We start from the raw sequence: 20,422 nt of genomic DNA, 5'->3' as shown, positions 1-20,422 counted from the left end.
TTCTTTAGAAAGCACTTTATCAGATGTATTTTGTTAATTGTGACTGGTATTTTTCCTCTACATTAAAATATTTTTAAGTGAAAGATGAATCAACAGGCTAATACAAATCTTCAATGAACATACATGATTTTAGGAAACCAAAAGATGACAAAATATTTCTTAAGCAGAGCTTCTTAAAAGTAGGGAAATCACATGTAAGAGGAAATTTCTAGACTAAGTTTGTACATTAAGGAAAAGAGATAGCAAGAATTATAACATAAGACCATCAAAGAAAAAAATAAAGGAAAAAGAGAAGACATGCAGAAAGATTCCAAGTCAACAAAATTTAAATGAAAAGGCCATAGCAAGGTGAAAAATAACCCCAATTTCCTAAAATTAGTTATTCATAGCAGTTATTGCATTACCAAAAGATATGTGAACATATTGGGAAGACTAAATATTTCAATAGAGTACTATGAAAAATTTTCCCATCTGAGAAAAGTAATATGGGATAATAAAGATCCTAACACCATCAGCTTGTTATATTATTTTTCAAAAATGTTTTTCTCAATTATAAAAAAAAACTAGAGAAACAAATACATTTTAAAGCTAAACAGAGTTAATTACTAAAAACAATACATGCCCTATGAAGACATTTTCTAACTTCAAGACAAAGTTAAGTCTATGACTATAAGAAAAAACTCCCCAACTAGTCATGCAAATATTTGAAATACACATGTATCTATTACCTTACTCTTTGTTGCAATTTGAAAGGTAATAAGTGTATATAAGAAATTAAGATCATATGTTTTCTATAATAAAATGGCAACGTAGCTCATTTTTTTCCAGTTTCAGAGATAAGAATATTATCTCTAAAAGCCCTTAATCAATGTATGCAATTTGTATGTCTAAATATAAAGTAGATAAATAACAGCTACTTCAAGCATTATACTGACCACTACTTCCACTATAGATGGCTAAAATCAAGTAATGTAAAAATTTAAATGACTTACATTGTTGTTGCGGGTTTCTACAGCAGGGAATTTTCTGACTATGAATTTCACAGCAGATTCCAGGTTTTTGTCAATAAGGTAGGATGGTTTTGCCTTGGGATCTCCACAAGCCTATAAAACAACAGTAATAAAAGTGAAATGCATCCTTCTTCTAAAACCACGGAATAATAGCAAATCTGTAATCAGAAATTAAGGAGATATTTGTTTTTGGTGAGCAGGTGACAAAATGAATAGGCAAAGTGCAGGGATTGTCACAGCTGAAATATGCAATGGGAGACAGTACAGAGATGTTCTTCTACTGAAAAAAATGCATGGAAAGTTTCAAAGCAGTTAGCGCAGAACAGCAGTGAAGGAAAAAGCTCAAACCTAAAGAAAAAGAAAAAGAAAAAAAAATTCTTGGTTTGAGGTAGGATTGTATTCATCTGAAGCTATTAAAATATTACAAAATTAAATATTCAGTAGAGTACTGGAAATGTTTCTTTCTACGTGTTATATAATAAAAGCTTATGTTTAAATGTCTCTTCCAAAATGTTTTCCTCATTCACCTGAAACATTTTAATACAAGAGCCCTAGTTCAAAAGAACTGGAAGCTGCTAAAATTGTCTTTACAGCACTAAAGCTGTGTTGCCTGTTCCTCCGAACATCTGAGTTACAACATTTTTTTCCATCATACCAGCAGCACTTCAAACAATGAAATCTACACCTATTCTATATCTCTTAAATACAGAACAAATGGAAATGTTTACATTTTGACCACATCGGCAGTACAGCATTCTCTCTAGTAAACTGTAAAGCATTGTACAAGTGTAAGGTATTATTATTAGAAAGAACTTTTTATCTGAACTATTAGCAATACAGAATAATCTTCAATACTGTTCAGTTTCATTCTGTGGCATTTAATTAACTGCTTTCTAGTGAGATGCTATTTCTTAGGGAATTACTAAAATTATGACATTCTTACTTAACTTCTTTTTATTGCACTTTAAAGAGGATGTGTCCTTTGAAAAGTTAACTATTATGTGTGAAGAAATACAGTTTTGCAATTTAATGTTTTTTCATCATTTACTATGGCTATGTTGTGGATTGCAGAAAGAGAAGTTATGAAACATGAAACTGATCTGAAAGCGGGCAAGCGGGCAGAGGGAAGGTGAAAAGCTTTGCAAACCTTCCAAACTTGTCCTTGCTGGGGAAGCATTGTAATAAAAAGAGAGAAAATTACTTGTAAACAATGATTGTCAAACTATGACATACGTTTCAGTAGAGAACTTATGCACTGCAGACTATGAATAACAAAACAAGATGAGAACTATATGGTGCTATAATTTTAAAGGTATTTTAAGTAGCAAGTTTTAGTATACAATAGATTTATAGAGTTTATATTATTTATATATATTTAAATACTACTGTGTAGGTGTACAACCATGTCAGTTTCTTGGTGCTCCTTCTAAATCAACTTAAAATAATACTAGAAGGAAAAATAAAAACTACATGCAACTATAAAAACAGGAGCAAAACCACCAGTGAAATTTTACATACCTTAAAAAGAAACGGTAGCCAAGAATAAAAATACATCGTTATTGGATGACTTTTGCACTTCAGCTCAAATTAAAACTATTTTTCAAATATCAACTAACTCCTTTCCAAGCCAAAGTATAAAAATCAATGCAAACATTCCTATATTTTCCAAATGGAAATAGGAATGCAATAAGAATTATCTTAATTCTCAAACATAATTAGATAAGAAATTTAGAACTTTGTAATCCTTAACCACACCGATAAGAGGCTATTTTGTAAATTCCATTTCAACATCATAAATATTAAAATATATCTGACTTTTCCTCAGAGTAGACTATCATTTGCTTAAAATATTATTTCTCATAAATTAATCTTCCAATTAATCTACTTCCCCAAAAATATTATACTATAAAGAATGACTAAGAACCACATGACTAAGAATTTGTCCCAATAGAAATAGTTACATATTAGCATTTCCTTATATAAATGATAAAATGAAAAGCAAGTTTCATAAACATGCCTGAGGCAGTGCAGAATCCCAAAGTGATTCCAAATTCTTTTTAAATGATATGTATTATCTTTCATACTCTAATTACTTAAAAATTCAGTTATCCATCCTAACAATATTAGTGCAATCAACAAATGAAAATATGATAGACTATCATACCCATTTCCAAAGATCACAAATTTTATTATATAAGAATTTAATCAAGTAATTAAATGTATATCTATATATGAATGGCTCTTCCTTATTACACTGAAAACATAAAGAATGGAATTTCATTTCAGTGGAAAAATAAATGGTTATATAGTCTTTCCTTGGAATTAATTTACCTTTTTCCACACTACTCAGTGAGCCATAACTAAACAAACTACACTGGGAGGCAGTATGCCATAAAGATTAAGAATACAGACTCTGGAATAAGACTCGCTGAATTTCAATTTTCATCACTTACTAGCCATCGAACCTTGACTATATTACATAACATCTCCTAATCTCAGTTTCTTCACGTGTAAATGGGGAAATCAGTACTTACCTCATAGAGTTAATTATGAGGATTAAAAGAGAGATAGATAAGCCATGTACAGTATTTAGCAAAAGGACTGGCACACAGTGCTCTATTGTTAACTGTTGTTAACAATAGCTATAAGTATAATTACCTAAGTAAAAGTCTCATATGAATAGTAACCACAGAATAGTCTTTATCAGAGTATACAGAACTAGTAATAATGACTACAACTTCTTCCCCCAATCACTTATTTCTTTATATACTCCAAGTCTAAACATACTAAATTTGCTTTACTTATAGAAAAAGATTAGACTAGTAGTTAAAAACATGGATATAGGCTGTCCATGTTCAAATCCTGGCTCCTAACTGTAACGTAACCAAGTGATTTTCTGTGCCTCAGGTTCTTCAACTGTTAATTAGGTGATAATAATTACAATGTAGCCAAAAAGGTTTTAAGCCCATTACATGAGTGTCTGTATGTGTGTACATGAGCAGAATTCTTAAAGGTATCTGGTATACCACAAGCACTCAAAAAATGCCAATAAAAAATATAAGATTAATAGACACTATACAGAAGTACTAGTCACATTTTATTTTTTTCTGAAATCAACCTACTTGATTTATTTACTTAACACCCATACAGACACTTGCAAATACTCAGGCCAAAACAAACAAAAAAAAGTGCAAGAAAAAAATAAAACCTAACTAAAAGTACCTAGGTAATAACAGTATCCTCAGTTTATGGGTTAGAGTACTGAGGCTTAGGTTAAGCAACTTGCCTAAGGTCATCTAGGTAAGTACATCTTGGCAAAGAGCCATACTGAATAATTCAGTTAAGAAGAATGTCCTACTATACTGAAAGAGTACAGCAAAATTCCAACTAACCAGATGTCTCATTTTATAAAGATTAATCTTCTTTCCCACTCTAACTCAAAAATTTCATTTTGATGACATTGAGGACAAAGGAATCATAAGATAACAACTTATATTTTAAGAACACAGCCTGCACTTGATACACCTAAAACCCTATCCTACTGCAATAGCAATATTACACAAAATTAATCTTTCATTCTTAAAAGTATCGCCCTTTGAAATACCACATTTAAGAAAATGATATAGACTACTATATTTAGTTATCAATACATTCTAGACTAATACATTCCAGAAACACTACCAAAAAGATTGAATCAAAAGGTTTAACAAATTACCAATTCAGTTAAATAAAGCTCTTGAGTACTTCTAACCTGCAAACCGCCGCCCCTGCCTCCCCCCGAAAAAAAGAAAAGGTGAGTAGAGGGCAAAACTGTGTCTAAACCCCTGAATCTTAATAGCCCTACAATCAAAGGTTTTTTTGCATAATTGGCTAAAAGGGCTATTTCACCAGACAAAAAGGAAACTATATCTGAACTACAGAATTTTTTTAAAAAGCACCACACTAAAACCTTACGTTTTACTTTATCTTGACTCAGCATGATTTCATAATGCATAAAATACTATAATTTAAAATCCCAGAAGATCTAAAGCAAATTTAAATATTTATATACTTAAATTTCCAGTTTTCAGAATTGGAACTTTATTTCCCATGAATATTCTAATTATCTTTAAATTCAACAAAGTTAAGACTAAAGTGGCAGATAAAATTACACAAGTGTTAAAGGAAATACTGTTAAACATAATAATTAACAACTCTTGTCTCTAAGTGGATCACAGTCCACATGACCTTAGGCAAGTTGCTTAACCTAAGCCTCAGTACTCTAACCCATAAACTGAGGATACTATTATTACCTACTTCAGATTTTTTAAAAAACTGTTCAGATTTTTAAAAGACAAAATGCACATAAAGTGCTTATTTCAGGTGCCTGGCACACAAGTACTTACAAGTTTTAAACAATTATCTTCTATTTTTTTAAGTAAAACTTTTCAAAACACCTGGATATCTATAGCGAGTTCCCAATTATCAAAATAAGATTTTCCATTTAACCAGTTCAATGCCAGTATTGTCAATTCAGTATTTCCTAATTCGTTTTTTCACAAAACACAAATATAACGTTATTACCCAAAATAAAGAACAAAGATGTTTCAGAAAACCACGTAATATTTTATTAGGGGCACAAAATAAACATCTTTGATTAGAAACCTCAAAATCAGACTTTATGTAATTTTAAATATGACTTTAAAACAAATCTTTCTGCCAATCTACCATCAAAATTCCTTCCCAACGGGCCTCCCTGGTGGCGCAGTGGTAGAGAGTCCGCCTGCCGATGCAGGGGATACGGGTTCGTGCCCCGGTCTGGGAGGACCCCATATGCCGCGGAGCGACTGGGCCCGTGAGCCATGGCCGCTGGGCCTGCGCATCCGGAGCCTGTGCTCCGCAACGGGAGAGGCCACAACAGTGAGAGGCCCGCATACCGCAAAAAGAAAAAAAAAAAAATTCCTTCCCAAGGACTTTCCTCAGATTGTCTCAATATAGATTACGTACCACAGCTTAACTTCATATGGTTAATGTTACGTATTTTTTCAAGAACTGCCTTACCACAATGTTAAAAAAATATATAGATAGAAATAGTCCTCTCTCTATTCATAAGAGATTAAGCAACAATCATTAAAAAGGAAAACAATAAAGACACAAGAGTAGAGAATAAAAGGAACATTTACTGGGCAGCTGTTGCGTGCAAAACACCTTTGTTTAGAAATTATCTAAACCATAACTCAACAGAGAGGAAAAGAGCATCCGAAATTCAGTGACTTGCTCAGGGTTTTACAGTTACTAACTTTGAGTACCCAAAGATTCCAAAACACTAAAAACACTTACTTAAAAACATATGCTCCAACTTCCCTGGTGGCACAGTGGTTAAGAATCTGCCTGCCAATGCAGGAGACACGGGTTCAAGCCCTGGTCCGGGAAGATCCCACATGCCGCAGAGCAACTAAGCCCGTGCGCCACAACTACTGAGCCCACGCGCCACAACTACTGAAGCCGCACACCTAGAGCCCGTGCTCCGCAACAAGAGAAGCCACCACAATAAGAAGCCCATGCACCACAACGAAGAGCAGTCCCTGCTTGCCGCAACTAGAGAAAGCCCACGCACAGCAATGAAGACCCAACACGGCCAAAAAATAAAAATTTAAATAATAATAATAATATAAATAAATAAGTAAAAACATATGCTCCCATGGGCTTCCCTCGTGGCGCAGTGGTTAAGGATCCACCTGCCAATGCAGGGGACACAGGTTCGAGCCCTGGTCCAGGAAGATCCCACATGCTGTGGAGCAACTAAGCCCGTGTGCCACAACTACTGAGCCTGCACGCTGCAACTACTGAAGCCCACATGCTGCAACTGCTGAGCCTGCGTGCTGCAACTACTGAAGCCTGCATGCCTAGAGCCCGTGCTCCACAACAAGAGAAGTCACTGCAATGAGAAGGCTGTGCACAGCAGTGAAGAGTAGTCCCTGCTTGCCACAACAAGAGAAAGCCCATGTGCAGTAAAGAAGACCCAACACAGCCAAAGATATAAATAAATAGATAGATTAATTAATTAATTAATTTAAAAATAAATAAATAAAAATAAAAACATATGCTCCCAGCTCAATATCAAAAAAACAAAACCCAATCAAAAAATGTGTAGAAGATCGAAATAGACATTTCTCCAAAGAAGACATACAGACGGCCAAAAAGCACAGGAAAAGATGCAGAACATCACTAATTATTAGAGAAATGCAAATCAAAACTACAATGAGGTATCACCTCACACCGGTCAGAATGGTCATCATCAAAAAATCTACAAACAGGGCTTTCCTGGTGGCGCAGTGGTTGAGAGTCCGCCTGCCGATGCAGGGGCCACGAGTTCGTGCCCCGGTCCAGGAAGATCCCACATGCCGCAGAGTGGCTGGGCCTGTGAGCCATGGCCGCTGAGCCTGCGCGTCCAGAGCCTGCGCATCTCCGCAACGGGAGAGGCCACAGCAGTGAGAGGCCCGCGTACCGCAAAAAAAAAAAAAAAAAAAAAAAAAAAAAATCTACAAACAATAAATGCTGGAGAGGGTGTGGAGAAAAGGGAACCCTCCTACACTGTTGGTGGGAATATCAATTGGTACAGCCACTATGGAGAACAGTATGGAGGTTCCTTAAAAAACTAAAAACAGAGCTACCATATGATCTAGCAATCCCACTCCTGCGCATATATCCGGAGAAAACCATAATTTGGTGAACACCGCAATGTTCACTGCAGCACTACTCACCATAGCCAGGACATGGAAGCAACCTAAATGTCCATCAACAGAGGAATGGATAAAGAAGTGGTACATATATACGATGGAATATTACTCAGTCATAAAAAAGAACAAAATAATGCCATTTGCAGTGACATGGATGGACCTAGAGACTGTCATACTGAGTGAAGTAAGACAAAGATATGATATCATATCATATGATATCAAATATCATATGATATCGCTTATATGTGGAATCTAAAAAAATGGTACAAATGAGCCTATTTACAAAACAGAAATAAAGTCACAGATGTAGAAAACAAAGTTATGGTTACCAAGGGGGAAGGGAGGGAGGGATAAATTGGGAGACTGGGATTGACATATACACACTACTATATATAAAATAAATAATTAAGAAGAACCTACTGTATAGCACAGGGAACTTTACTCAATACTCTGTAATAACCTATATGGGAAAAGAATCTAAAAAAGAGTGGATATATGTGTATGTAAAACTGATTCACTTTGCTGTACAGCAGAAACTAACACAATATTGTAAATCAACTACAATAAAATTAATTAAAAATACATAAATTTAAAAAATAAAAATATATGCTCCAAAAAATGTATATAAAAATAGTTCCATTCTTTCAATACCTCAGCTGCTCAAAACTTTTCTTGGAGTAATCACTATTAAAGGAAAATTCCGATGATTTCAATAAATTTTATTTTTTAATTTCTAGTCTAACTCAGCAATAAAACACATTCCTTTGCCAAAATCCTATAGAACAAAATGATTTCTTTTAATACAATAACTTAATTGAAAAGACCATGAACAAAATCCCAGGGATCAGAGTGAGAATGCTATTTTTGAGAGCAGAGGAAAGAAATCAGCCTCATCTGAATCATATCAGGAAAGAGGAGAAAAATACAAAATGTGACCAATTTATGCTAGAAAGAGGAATTTAACTTTTACTCAATAAACAAGAAATAATAAACCTGTTTTAAAGCAGGTTTTGCAAAATTGAAGGCATAAAGGGACAAAGATTCTCCCTTGAGTCTTCAGCAAATTGAAATTAATGCCTAGAGGAAAAATGGACATCACCCAATAAGATCATGGACCGTAAAAGGAACTTGTGTATAATTCTTTTATTTTCTAATTTTAAAAATAATGAAATACGGTGTGAAATTTTCCAGTCAGTAAGTATTGGAAAATCAAGACCAAAACAAGCTTCAAATTCTATCATTACTGATTAATTTTCCATTTTTTCCCCTCATTCGTATCACCTATATTTTGGCCAACCAATCTGCTTTTAATTTCCCCCTTGAGCTGGGGTAGGTGAAAAAAAAAAAAGGAAGGAAAAAAAAGTAACCCACTCCTACAGTTTGGATTAAGAAGCTTGATAGGAAAGTATACTGAAATTATTAGAAATGCTTTAAAATTAATGTAATTTTATACATTACCTCTTAATTAGAGTCAACAGTAGCAGATTTAAAGGTATATAAATTATGATTACTGTTTCCTAAGCACAGGTTCTGGGAAAACCATAAACTTAAGAAATATTTCAATGCATTATATATTTCAAAATTCATTGTTAAACATTTTAATGACTCAAATAAAAGTTACTAATTACCATTCAATTCTCAAGAAGATGTCTATGTCCTTGTTGTTCTCAAACATTTTTCAGCTTCTCATATACAGAAACATTTCAGTTTATAAAACAAAGGCATTCTGTTATAGTCTTTTAAAAGTGTTATATGTGGTCACATTTTTACTACTCTAAAGAAGTTGCTCTTTAAAGGACTGCTGAGAAACATACTTCGGAAGTACAAATAGTTATCTTGTATTAGCAGTAAGGAGATATCAAACTATAATATCAGACAGTAAAAAGGAATAATTAAGAAATGTTTCCTAAAGGTGGTCTTGAGCTGGATTAATAGGAAAAAAAATGAACACTTAGTAAATGTCCCCTATGTTTCAAGCCCCAGAAATAGAATAGCTAACATTTATTCACTTCTTACTCTTGTGCCAGGCACTATACTAGCACTTTATGTGAATTAACTCATTTAATTCTCAACCTTATAAGGCTAATTAAAGAGTATTCCACAAATGTGGGAAAACTGAAATATCTATCTAAGATTGCAAGAATTAGAATCAATAAGACTAATATGGCTTAGAAAACCAAAAAATATAACTTGAAGCATAAGAGAAGCTGAGAGCAAATAAGTACCCTATAGATGGTTTTGCTAGTACAGGGTCTACGTGCAGCTTAGCATTATAGAAATTTAGTTATCCCCAAAGAACAAAATTAAATCATTATAGCAAACGATTATCAGAAAAAGAAATCAGAAGTATTAAGAAGTTAGACTTTACTTATTTTAGTGGTTCTTAACATCAGAACCACTTCAGGGGCTTTTTCTTATTCAGTAGGTTTGGGTCATGACCCAGATGTATGTATTTTTAAAAACCTTCTAAAATGATTATATCGTGTATCCCTGACTAAGAACCACTGGTCCCCCTCAATTTCTAAATAAAGAAACCCTAGTTCAGAAAGACTAAACAACTAGTCCAAAGTAAAAAAAAAAAAAAAAAGGATCAGAGCTTTACCTAGAATGTAACCCTCTCAACCCACAGAATATGCTACAAGTATGGGAAAATAACAGAGAAGTTTAGAGGCTATATGCCAGCAAGAAGGACATTAGATATTACTAGGGGATTTTATAACTTTATATTTTGTATCTTCATATACTCCAGTGTATATAGAAAAAAGGTCTGAAATCTTGAATAATGACTGGCTGGCTACTCCTTGTCACTGCCCAGCTAAAGTTTCTATTCATACTTCAAAACCAAGCACAAAAGTCACTAACTCTTGTTCCCATCTCTCCCAGACAGGAATCTTTAACTCCCTTCTTAAGATACCCACAACCACACTTAAACACTGCATTTTAGTTAGTTATCTATACATCTCTCTCACCCACTACAATATGAATTTCTTGGCATTGGAAACTGTATCTTAATTTCTTAATTTATCTGTTTCCTCAGTGTCCAGGAAGACATTCAATAAATGCAGAGTAAATGAATGAATGAAAAGGAAACTCCCAGTTTTTGGTACTGACTAAAAGAATAGTTCATGTGACTTATAAAATAGTTTTAAAGACACAGGTTTATTACTGTCAAATATCTAAAATAATCAACTACGCAATAAGAAAGTATTTTCCAGTACAGGCAGGCTCTTTTACTTAAAACAAGAGATTCCTTCAAAACCTTTAACCCATTATATATTCCAAAATTCACTATTAAAAATGTTAAAGATTCAAATAAAAGTTACTAATTACCATTCAATTCTCAAGAAGATGTTTATATCACTGCAAGTGGAGTTGAACAACATAGACAAACTAACAATTCAAGAGCTTATTAACTTATTTAAGTAAAACATTTCAGTACAATAGTATGTGACAAAATGATTAAGTAGGAGATTCTCTCATCACTGTCAGATTAAGTAAATCAAAATCTAATAATTACAGTACTGCAAACTCCTAATAGGATCAAAATTAAGAAGATTTTACTACATTTACTAATAAAGACAATATTAAAAACAGTCAACAGAGAAACATGCCTTGGGAATAGAAAAGAATACTGCTATTTTTGTAAACTCCAAGACAGAAAGAAACACGCTTACTGGTTACACTTTCTTAATTGCATTTCTTATAACTCATGCAGGGTTTTTCAATGAAAAAACTGTTACCATTTGACTTCAGAAATCAAAATGTAAAATGAAAAAAGTATATTTAAAATCTCAAAATTAAAGACAATATCTTCAGTGAGGAAATGATTGTATGTGTCCTTAAAATTAAGGAAGATAAATGCTATTTCACTGTTTCTTTGAGTTTACACCTTCCTTCCTGCTTTATATATATTCTACCCCCAGTTTAAAGCAAAATTTCCTGTTAGTTTTCTTAGTATTACTTGTATGGTCAGTCCTTTCAGTTTGTATATTTTAATATGTCATGAACTAAATATTAGAAATAATCACAAAGGACAAATGCATATGATATGAAATGTAAATACAAAATACATGTCCTCAAAAATGCTAATAAACTGAATTTTAAATTTCCTAATTCTAAACTATTTCTCATTTTAATACATTACGAAGCTAAACAGAAGTCTTTAATAACCACTGGTATACTGATAATTATGATCTCAATGATCTTTTCATAACAAATCCGTACAAAGTTCATATAAAAGTAGTCCCAGAGGAAAATTATTTCTGCAATATAACTGCGTATTTCTTTAAGGTTATTGTGTGTTCAAAATCTAATTATGTCTACCACGAAAATTTCACTAATGACTATAAATCTAATGGCAAAAATAAATTAAGAGCTCAAACTTAGGGGTTAAGAAAGAAAGGTGCCACTCCAATTCTTATTTTTTAGAGTAAGAATTGGGCAAATTTAATTCTCCAAATGCAATTGCTTTATCTATAGAATAGGTACCTACATCACAGATCTATGAAGAAAAAAATTTTTTTTAATTCAGCATATAATAGAGTCTCAATAAATAGCAGCTAGCATTACTTTTATTACACATTATTTCTGTTGAACAATAAAGAGATAAAACTATTTAGTTCTAACACATAAAATGTACATCTACTGCACATGATCTGAAATTATTGTTAGGATTTTACTTAACAGTAACACTGCTAGTAAATTATCAAAGAATACAAATTAAATTTTTAATCATCCTAGCCAGTTAAGGACAAGAATTTTCAACACTGACACACTTTCTCATCTGGCTCCCCTCATTTTTAACATATTGGATGTAGCTAGCTAAATATGTCCATCCTTGTAATTTTCTTAAAATATAAGTATACAAGCAATAGATTAAGAACCCTAATTTCATTGATATATAAACCGTACCATGCTGCTTCTTCAATTTTATTTTTGGGAAGAACCTAATTTAATCATAATACAAAATATGCATGCACATATGTCAGCATTTGTACAGAAAATTGTTTAACTATATACAGCTTATTTTTAAAAGTGGGAGATGAGCAGGCAGAGAATTTTTGAAGTCATGTTTGAGTTTTCGACAATAAACATGTATTCCTTTTATAATCATTAAAAAAAATTAATATTTAAGTTATCTAACAATTCCACAAAGGAAACACAAGATGGATAATCTACCACTGTCACTTAAAAAAATAATTTTTTTTCCTATGCAATTTTTTAGTGACCTTAATCCTCAGCCTACCATCCAGCATAACAAGAAACAGAATGATCAAATCTTCATTTTTACAAGCAGCTTCCTTGAAAGTTACAAACAGATGTAGTAGGATATGTTTATGTAAATATATATTATTTAAATACAGATTTATGAAGAGACTGTTTTCTTCTTAACACATTTAAGGATCTTGATAATGAAATCTCCCTGGGGAAAAAAATCTTATGCATACTAACAATGTTTATTAGTCTACAACTTGCCAGAATCCCAATCTTTGGAACATGCTTCTGCTCCTGATCAACCAACACAGAAAATAAGGCCCTAAATGAAGAGAAACGTAACACTGAAAGGGAAGACTAAATCTGATTCCCCTTGCTTTACCTCGACTGCATCCTTCACATACATTTTTTTTCCTCCATTAGATAAGTAGATACCAGCTAAAGACTTGCAATTTTACACTGCTATTCTATTAATTTCTTTCCTCATGAAATAAATTCATCCAAAATCACGGGGAGAAGACTGTGGGGAAGAAAGTACTCCTCAAATAAAGAAGTAAAAGTACACTGAAACCTGCAAAAATACTCCATTAAAAAGAAGTTTGCAATAGTTGGGTAGGTCTTTTCTATCCTTTAAAATTGAAGCAATAATCTAACAAGATGAAAAATATTAAAGTATTAACTGATACCTTTTGTTATCAGTTGTTATCAAGTTCATGTTGGTGATGGTGTAGGAAAAAATAGAAAAAACAAGAAAGAGTAAACAAGAAAAAAAATATTTTTAAGGTCAGCTAAAATGTCTTCTGTTCGAATTTCGGCATATGTGTTTGCTAAGCAGCAGTAAAATTTCAGAGAAACAAATGTTGCCCCAAAAAGTTACTGAGACTCCTAAACAAATACTATCTTAGATTCAAAGAAGTTTTAAACTGTTTTCACATTGTTATTATCTTTTATCTTCACAAAAACAATTCTGTGAAGTAGGCAGAGCACACATTACCATCCCTATATTAAGGAAAACTAAACTGAGCTCAGTTACTGTTTAAAATAGGCCTTAACGTCTACTTGTAAAGATAACATAATCAGAGCTGGAACAAACTTCAGTGTTCCTTTCACAGTTAATTTTCCCCCATTTTACAGATGAGGAAAAATGAAGCTCAGGGAAGTCAAGACACCTACCCAATATTACAAATCTCTCAGAGACAGACTGAAACATTGGAAGGCAGGTCTCCTAACTTCTGGCCCAGTACACTTTATTTCCACCACCACCACACTGCCTGCCATGCCATAGTAGCAGATATAAAAGTAGCCTGAAAATGTTAAAAATCACTATATAAGTGAGTAGCATTATTAGGTCCATAAAAGGGAAGACATATTTTTAATTTTAAAAATATTAAGGAATTATGCAATAAATAAGTTTAAATGTGAAACTACCTACCACCTTCACCTCTTTTCCCTAAAATCCTCCTTTATGTGTCCTTACATCCCTGATTAGACTACAAATTCCTTAAAATTTTCATAACCTGTACATATAAGGATCTCAAAAATTTTTCAATTGATGAAATTTTATTTAAAAAAGCAAAACATTTTCCAGAAACCATGTTACATTCCCCTAATAAGCATTAAAGCCTATTACTCTTGATTACAGTAACTTAAAAAGTTATTTTACCTAGGTCACTGAAGTATTTTTCACTGTGTATGCTCACTAAAATATTGCCATTGCAGACTTTCAATTGAAACAGAGCAATCAGATCTGATAGACAATCTAATGAACACGTGCATTAATAAAAATGTGATAATAACTGGCAGGCACGTATTATGCGGTAGAAGTTTTTTTTTTTGAGGTATAAGAGATAGAGATTGAAAAGATTATGTGGTTTATACTGTCATAAAAATGTAAACAGCAGGAACCTTATAAACACATGGTAAACACATCTCACTCATTTTTTTGGCAAGATTTTTGAACAAATGTTTCAATCCTAGCCAGCCAGGAAGCTATGCCAGCCTTTACAGACAACTCTATACAGGGCAAAAGATTCAAAATCCATCTGATGTATTTGTATGCAAAATCACACAAGGAGAGCAGAGCAAAAGCTAGTATTATTAAAATTAGAGCAAGATTATACACATATTCATATATATGTTGCATATATATAAAATATACTATAATGTATTCATCCTTTTCAACAAGTCCTAACTGAAGGCCTCATGGACCAGGTAGGACCCTAAGTACCAGTAATTCAAAAATAAGTAACACTGTCCCCACCCAGAGAGAACTCACAATCAAGGAAGGTAGAAAAATATTTCTCAAGAAATTATAAATGCGTTAAGTGCTGAAATATAACATTTCAATAATTCAAAATATTAGCCACTTGGATATAATGATCACATTCAACTCATTTTAAATTTTACTAGTTTAATAATACAAGGGCCTGGAGTTTCTCAAAACAGGAAGTGAAAAAAAAACACGCTTTTGAGAAAAGGCAGTGAACTGGAATTATAAGCATTCAAATGCTTAGAATTTAGTCCAACCTTATTTCATTTATGAAGATGAAATATATAAAGTTTGATTGTATTTATGCCACAAAAATGTTCAATGAATGCTTTTAAAAAAGGTATTTTGCCCAAATACCCAAATCACTTTTGATGTTACTCTCACTTCCTCTTCTGGAAACCATCATAACCATTTCCTTTAACCACAATACCACATGTCTAGAAACTTAGTAATGTTTGACTTGCTCGTTTTTTGCACAAAGGGCATATAGGAACCAATTTCCAAGTTTGTTAAGGAGCATAATTTCACAAAAAAGTTCAGGTCAATACAACCTATAAGTAATACTATCTAAAATTAAATTATTCCTAATTTACATAAATTTACAACCAAGGCTCTTTGGTAAATGCAGAGGGCTTCTTTACAATGACCCTGAGCTCCTGCCACATAAAATGTAACAAAGTGAACAGGCATGTTGCAGTTACTACCCCGATTGCACTGTGTCTAAAGTCAACCAATCCTCACATCCAGGTAAGAGACTGGAACATAGCTATCTTTACACAAAAGTTACCACTATTATGCCAGGACAGTTTTCTCCTTTAGAATTCAGTGTCTACATCAAATTGTTCAAATAAGTCAGTTTTACACTGAACCCCATGATATGAAGTTTTTAAAAATATTCTTTCTTCAGAAGTCCTAATTCACAAGGGCTACAACTCTACTGCTATGATTAAACTAAAAGGAAACCTTCAAGATGCCATAAAAAGCCAACAAAAATAATTACGAAGATATAACATCAAATACACATTGGAAACTGTCAGGATCTAGGTTGTCACAAAAAATCTTAACTTTCTCTTTATCAAATTATTTAAAACTTTAAGTTTGTCTTAAAAGAAAGAGGATTTTGGTCTTTCTTTCCTAAGATAAATTAATATTTGTTCTATCTTTACATCTATTTTTCTTAACTCCAATTCAGCCCCTCATTCCTTAATCTGCTGAAGCCACGTAAAGACTTTCAATGGGCCTATTAGCTAGATCTACTCAAATTATCAGAATACGCTATAAAATCAGCAGTAATAGCAACATATTCACAGTTTTTATTTTGTATAGACGCCGAACTTTAAGAAATGATGTTTTGGTATTACCAGACATGGTTGGAAAAACTAAGATGAGGAGGAGTAAAGAGGGAAGGGAGAGAAGGTTGTTATTCCTGTTCTAGTGACTCACAACCCAGAAGTATTTCAGGAGAAAACTGGTTCCACCCTCACTTCCCCCTCCTCTCCACCTTCAAAATGAAATAATTCCAAATCGTCAACACGCTCTCAAATGTCTTTTATTTGGCAATCTAAAATAAAATGGCAAAAGTGGAGGGGATGCGGGGTTCATCCTGATTAGCCATTCCCTTCCCACATTCCCGCACTTACAAACCAAAAACAGAAAACTGCTTCCATCTCCGCCAGGTTCCTACCATCCGACCTCAGTTATGGAACACCCAAGTTTTCCTATCCCCCTCCTAGACTCTCGCCCACCCACCCTCCTCTCTTTCCCGTAGAGCCCGTTCCAGAAGCCGGGGCGCCGAGGAGGGGGCGCCAGCGGCGGCGGCGCCCCTCACCCCGCGCCGGGCCTGCCTGATCTGGCCGCTGGGAGCGGGGAAATGGCTCCTCTCCGACCCTGGCCGGCCCGCGAGCCAGCAGGAGAGGCGCCGGGACTCCGCATTAGGCCGCGGCGCATCCCGGCGACCCCGGCCGGGCCTGCAGCCGCGAGGCGGTGATTTCTGTCCCGGGCGCCGCCCGCCGCCCCCACCACCCGGGCCTCCCCCGCTCTCCATCCCTCCTCAGCCCACCCGCCGCCCCCGCCGCGGCCTCGCCGGCCCGTGCGCACCTTCTTGATGTTGTAGAGGCGGGTGAGCATGCCGACGCCCCGGTCGTTGAGGATGGTGAGCTTCTCCGCCAGCTTCTGCTGACTGGGCTGCAGCACGGAGCGCGACATGGTGGTGGTGGTGGTGGTGGTGCCGCCGCCGCCGCCGGCCGCCTCGCGCCCAGTCACCGGCCCGCGGCCTCCGCAGCTACCTCTGTCGGGCCTCTTCCCCTCCCGCCCGCGACCTCCGCCTCAGGGGAGCGCGCCCATGGCCCTCGAGCCTTTAACCCGCGCCGGTGACAGAGCGAGCCGCGGCGGACGCCTCGGGGTCCCTTTCCCCTCAGCAGCCCGCGCCTCGGCAACCTCCTGCCTTCCACCCGCCGCCCTTCCGTCCCCACCCCCGGCGCTCTCCGCCCCAGCCCCCACCGCGCCGCCTTCCCGGGCTCCTCCACTAGGTGTGGCGGCGGCGGCGGCGTCTCCGGCGGCTGAGAACGAGGCCGCTTCCCGCAGCCCGGGACGAGCGCTCGGTCACCTGATCGGCCGCGCCGGCGCCCCCGCGAGGCCGGACAGGGAACTGCGCCTGGGGGCCCTCGCCCGCCCCGCCCGGCCCCGCTGCTGCAGCCGCTCAGGACGCGGCCTCGGCCCCACACCCGTCTCGACCCGGCCTGGCCCGCCCACTGCCCCTGATCCCGGCAGGGGAGTCTAAGCCGGAACCTGATGAGGTCACGTTTCTCTGTTCGCCACACACCCCTCTCCTTCAAGTTCCCAAAAGTTGACTTTCCGCACCACCTCCCTAAAGAAACCAGCAGAAGCCCGCGGGGAGGAGTGGGGCGGGGGTAGGGCGGGTGTTTTTCTGGCGAGTTTCTCCCGAGAGTGGGCTGGTGGCTCCATGCTCTTCTCTCTCCCACTGCTTGACAGACGTTCCCGGCTGAACACAGCAGATGTGCTCTGCGAGGCGGGCCTCGCCTCTCTTTCCCTCCCCATCCCCTCCTGACTCCCCCGCCTCAAGGCAGTTCGTGAGAGAGGAGGTCGGAAGTGAGGGCAACTCAAGTTCCTGAGATAATCAGAATCTGGAATTTGTCAACGAGGATCACCCTTCCGGAGAAGACGCCAGTAGAAGAGGCTCTGGCATGTGGGAGGCAGAAATAAATGTTTGTTCAATGAATGAAGGAACGGTCCCATTTTATTTTCTGGCCTCCACCCCAAATCCCACCCCTTCTTGGCAACATTCTACTTTTCCATCTCTTTCTTTTCTTTTTCCTGATCAATTTCCTCCCAGTCACACCCGAAAGCTACTCCCTCTGGTCAAATATATTAGATGTGGTTCCAAAAGTGAGCAAAATTAAGGATTTATGTCGTTGACTGGGGTGAGGAATTCCAGCAAAGAGGAGTCAAGCTGTTCTGATGGTTTTTTCCGCCCTAATTTCCTTTGATATATTAATCTTTTATATTATCTTCATTAATTTTAAGTGAATGACAAAATATTCTGCCGCCTTCAATAAACGACATTGTAAGAGTAAATATCATTGCATTGATCAAAACACTTTAGGGAAAGAAAATCGGGACGAATTTTTTTTTTTTTTTTTTCTTTTGCGGTAGGCGGGCCTCTCACTGTTGTGGCCTCTCCCGTTGCGGAGCACAGGCTCCGGACGCGCAGGCTCAGTGGCCATGGCTCACCGGCCCAGCCGATCTGCGGCATGTGGGATCTTCCCGGACCGGGGCACGAACTCGCGTTTCCTACATCGGCAGGCAGACTCTCCACCACTGCGCCACCAGGGAAGCCCCGAAGCCCCTTGACGAATATCTTTTGAAACATTTTTTAAGCTAGTATACGTACAGTTCCTACAGAAATCTTCGTTTTAATATGCCAAGGAGAGAAAGGCAGTAGACGGACTGAATTTGATTTAAGAAGCTTTAAATAGAGTCCTAAGTCCACCAAAAAGTCCTACCTGCCTTTGTGCTTGGAATCCTGTACACAGAACTTAATTAGAATGAAGGTTTTTAATGCAAACACCTCAGAGAGATCACCTGTTGAGCTATTATTATTCATTAGCACGTTGGGGGGATTAATTTATCTGGTTACATTCCAACCTGATAGTTTAAATATTAATTTAGAGGAGGTAAGAGTCTGGAGCCTGAGATAGTGAGAGCAGACCTGGGAAGGACAGGGTCCAGGGAGGGGCTTGGAGAGTAAAGATGTGCTCTTTTCAGGGACCACAGACAAATTTAACCAGAGACAGAATTACAGAATCACATCAAAGAAAGGTTATATCATTTTCTACTTTTTCAAAACTGCTGTATAGAAAACAAGAAAATGGTGCCATATTAAATTTGAACGCAACTATCACTCAAGAAAAGCCACTGTCATGTTTCCGTATGAACTTGAACATTTGTAGCTGCTTATAACTCAGAGTACCCAATAGAGGGAGAACTCTGTGGATTCTAGTCCCATTATTGAATTTTTATTATAACCAACATTTAGACATATTGGCCCTAGATTGAATGGAACATGTCTATTCGAGTAAAAGATATTAGGTCTAGATGAAGTATTCACAATTCTTGCATTTCTCTACATTTTCCATCAAAAAGCATTTTGTTATTAAGAGCCAACCCTTTGGAAGTTTGACTATATGTGTAGTATAAACTATACTGTCAGCGCTAAGGTAATAATCATATATTTTGCCATGCATGTATGATTTTATGGCGAGTGTAATTAGTATGTGTCATTTTATATTTCCTCTCAGTTTTCATACCATGTGAATCAGTCTATATAAAGTTATTAAAAGAATTGCCCCCTCTTGTAGATTTTTTTCCTGCTATAGTTTTCTGGAAAAGCATAATATTTTAAGAGTAATTAGGAAAGTTTAAAAAAAGACATTAGGAAAGTAAGTTTTAAAAAGCATGATTGAAGATTTTATTTCCCTCATCATATAAAGCACTCTCTTCACAGTTCCTTTGGTACTAAAGATTTTCAAATAGTTTCTCTTCAGTTAAGAGATTTCTGCCGTTTGTCTCAGAACATAAGCCTTCAGAGAGATTTAGAAAGTAGATGATAGCTTCATATTTGTAGTAATCATAGAAAGTTAGCTAGCATAGACCAGTATACCTTTAAAAATGTGAATTTTACTGTACATAAA

At 36.3% G+C, this 20,422-nt stretch overlaps 1 protein-coding gene across 2 annotated transcripts in view; it reads right to left on the bottom strand.

Moving 5' to 3' along the window:
- Positions 1-17,541, bottom strand: part of NCKAP1 (NCK associated protein 1) — a 98,579-nt gene extending 81,038 nt beyond the window's left edge. For both annotated transcript variants that reach the window (XM_082629844.1, XM_082629845.1), the window contains exons 1-2: positions 17,310-17,541; positions 993-1,103 (exon numbers count right to left, since the gene is read on the bottom strand). In XM_082629844.1, the coding sequence (XP_082485970.1) occupies positions 993-1,103; positions 17,310-17,417 (219 nt within the window). In that variant the 5' untranslated portion in view covers positions 17,418-17,541. The remainder of the gene's footprint in view (positions 1-992; positions 1,104-17,309) is intronic.
- Positions 17,542-20,422: the final 2,881 nt, after the last annotated feature.

This window comes from Mesoplodon mirus, assembly GCF_964341445.2.
Source record: "Mesoplodon mirus genome assembly, chromosome: 8".
NCBI lineage: Eukaryota > Metazoa > Chordata > Mammalia > Artiodactyla > Ziphiidae > Mesoplodon > Mesoplodon mirus.
Note: the sequence above shows the minus strand (reverse complement) of the source record. Positions and strands in the feature narration are given on the sequence as shown.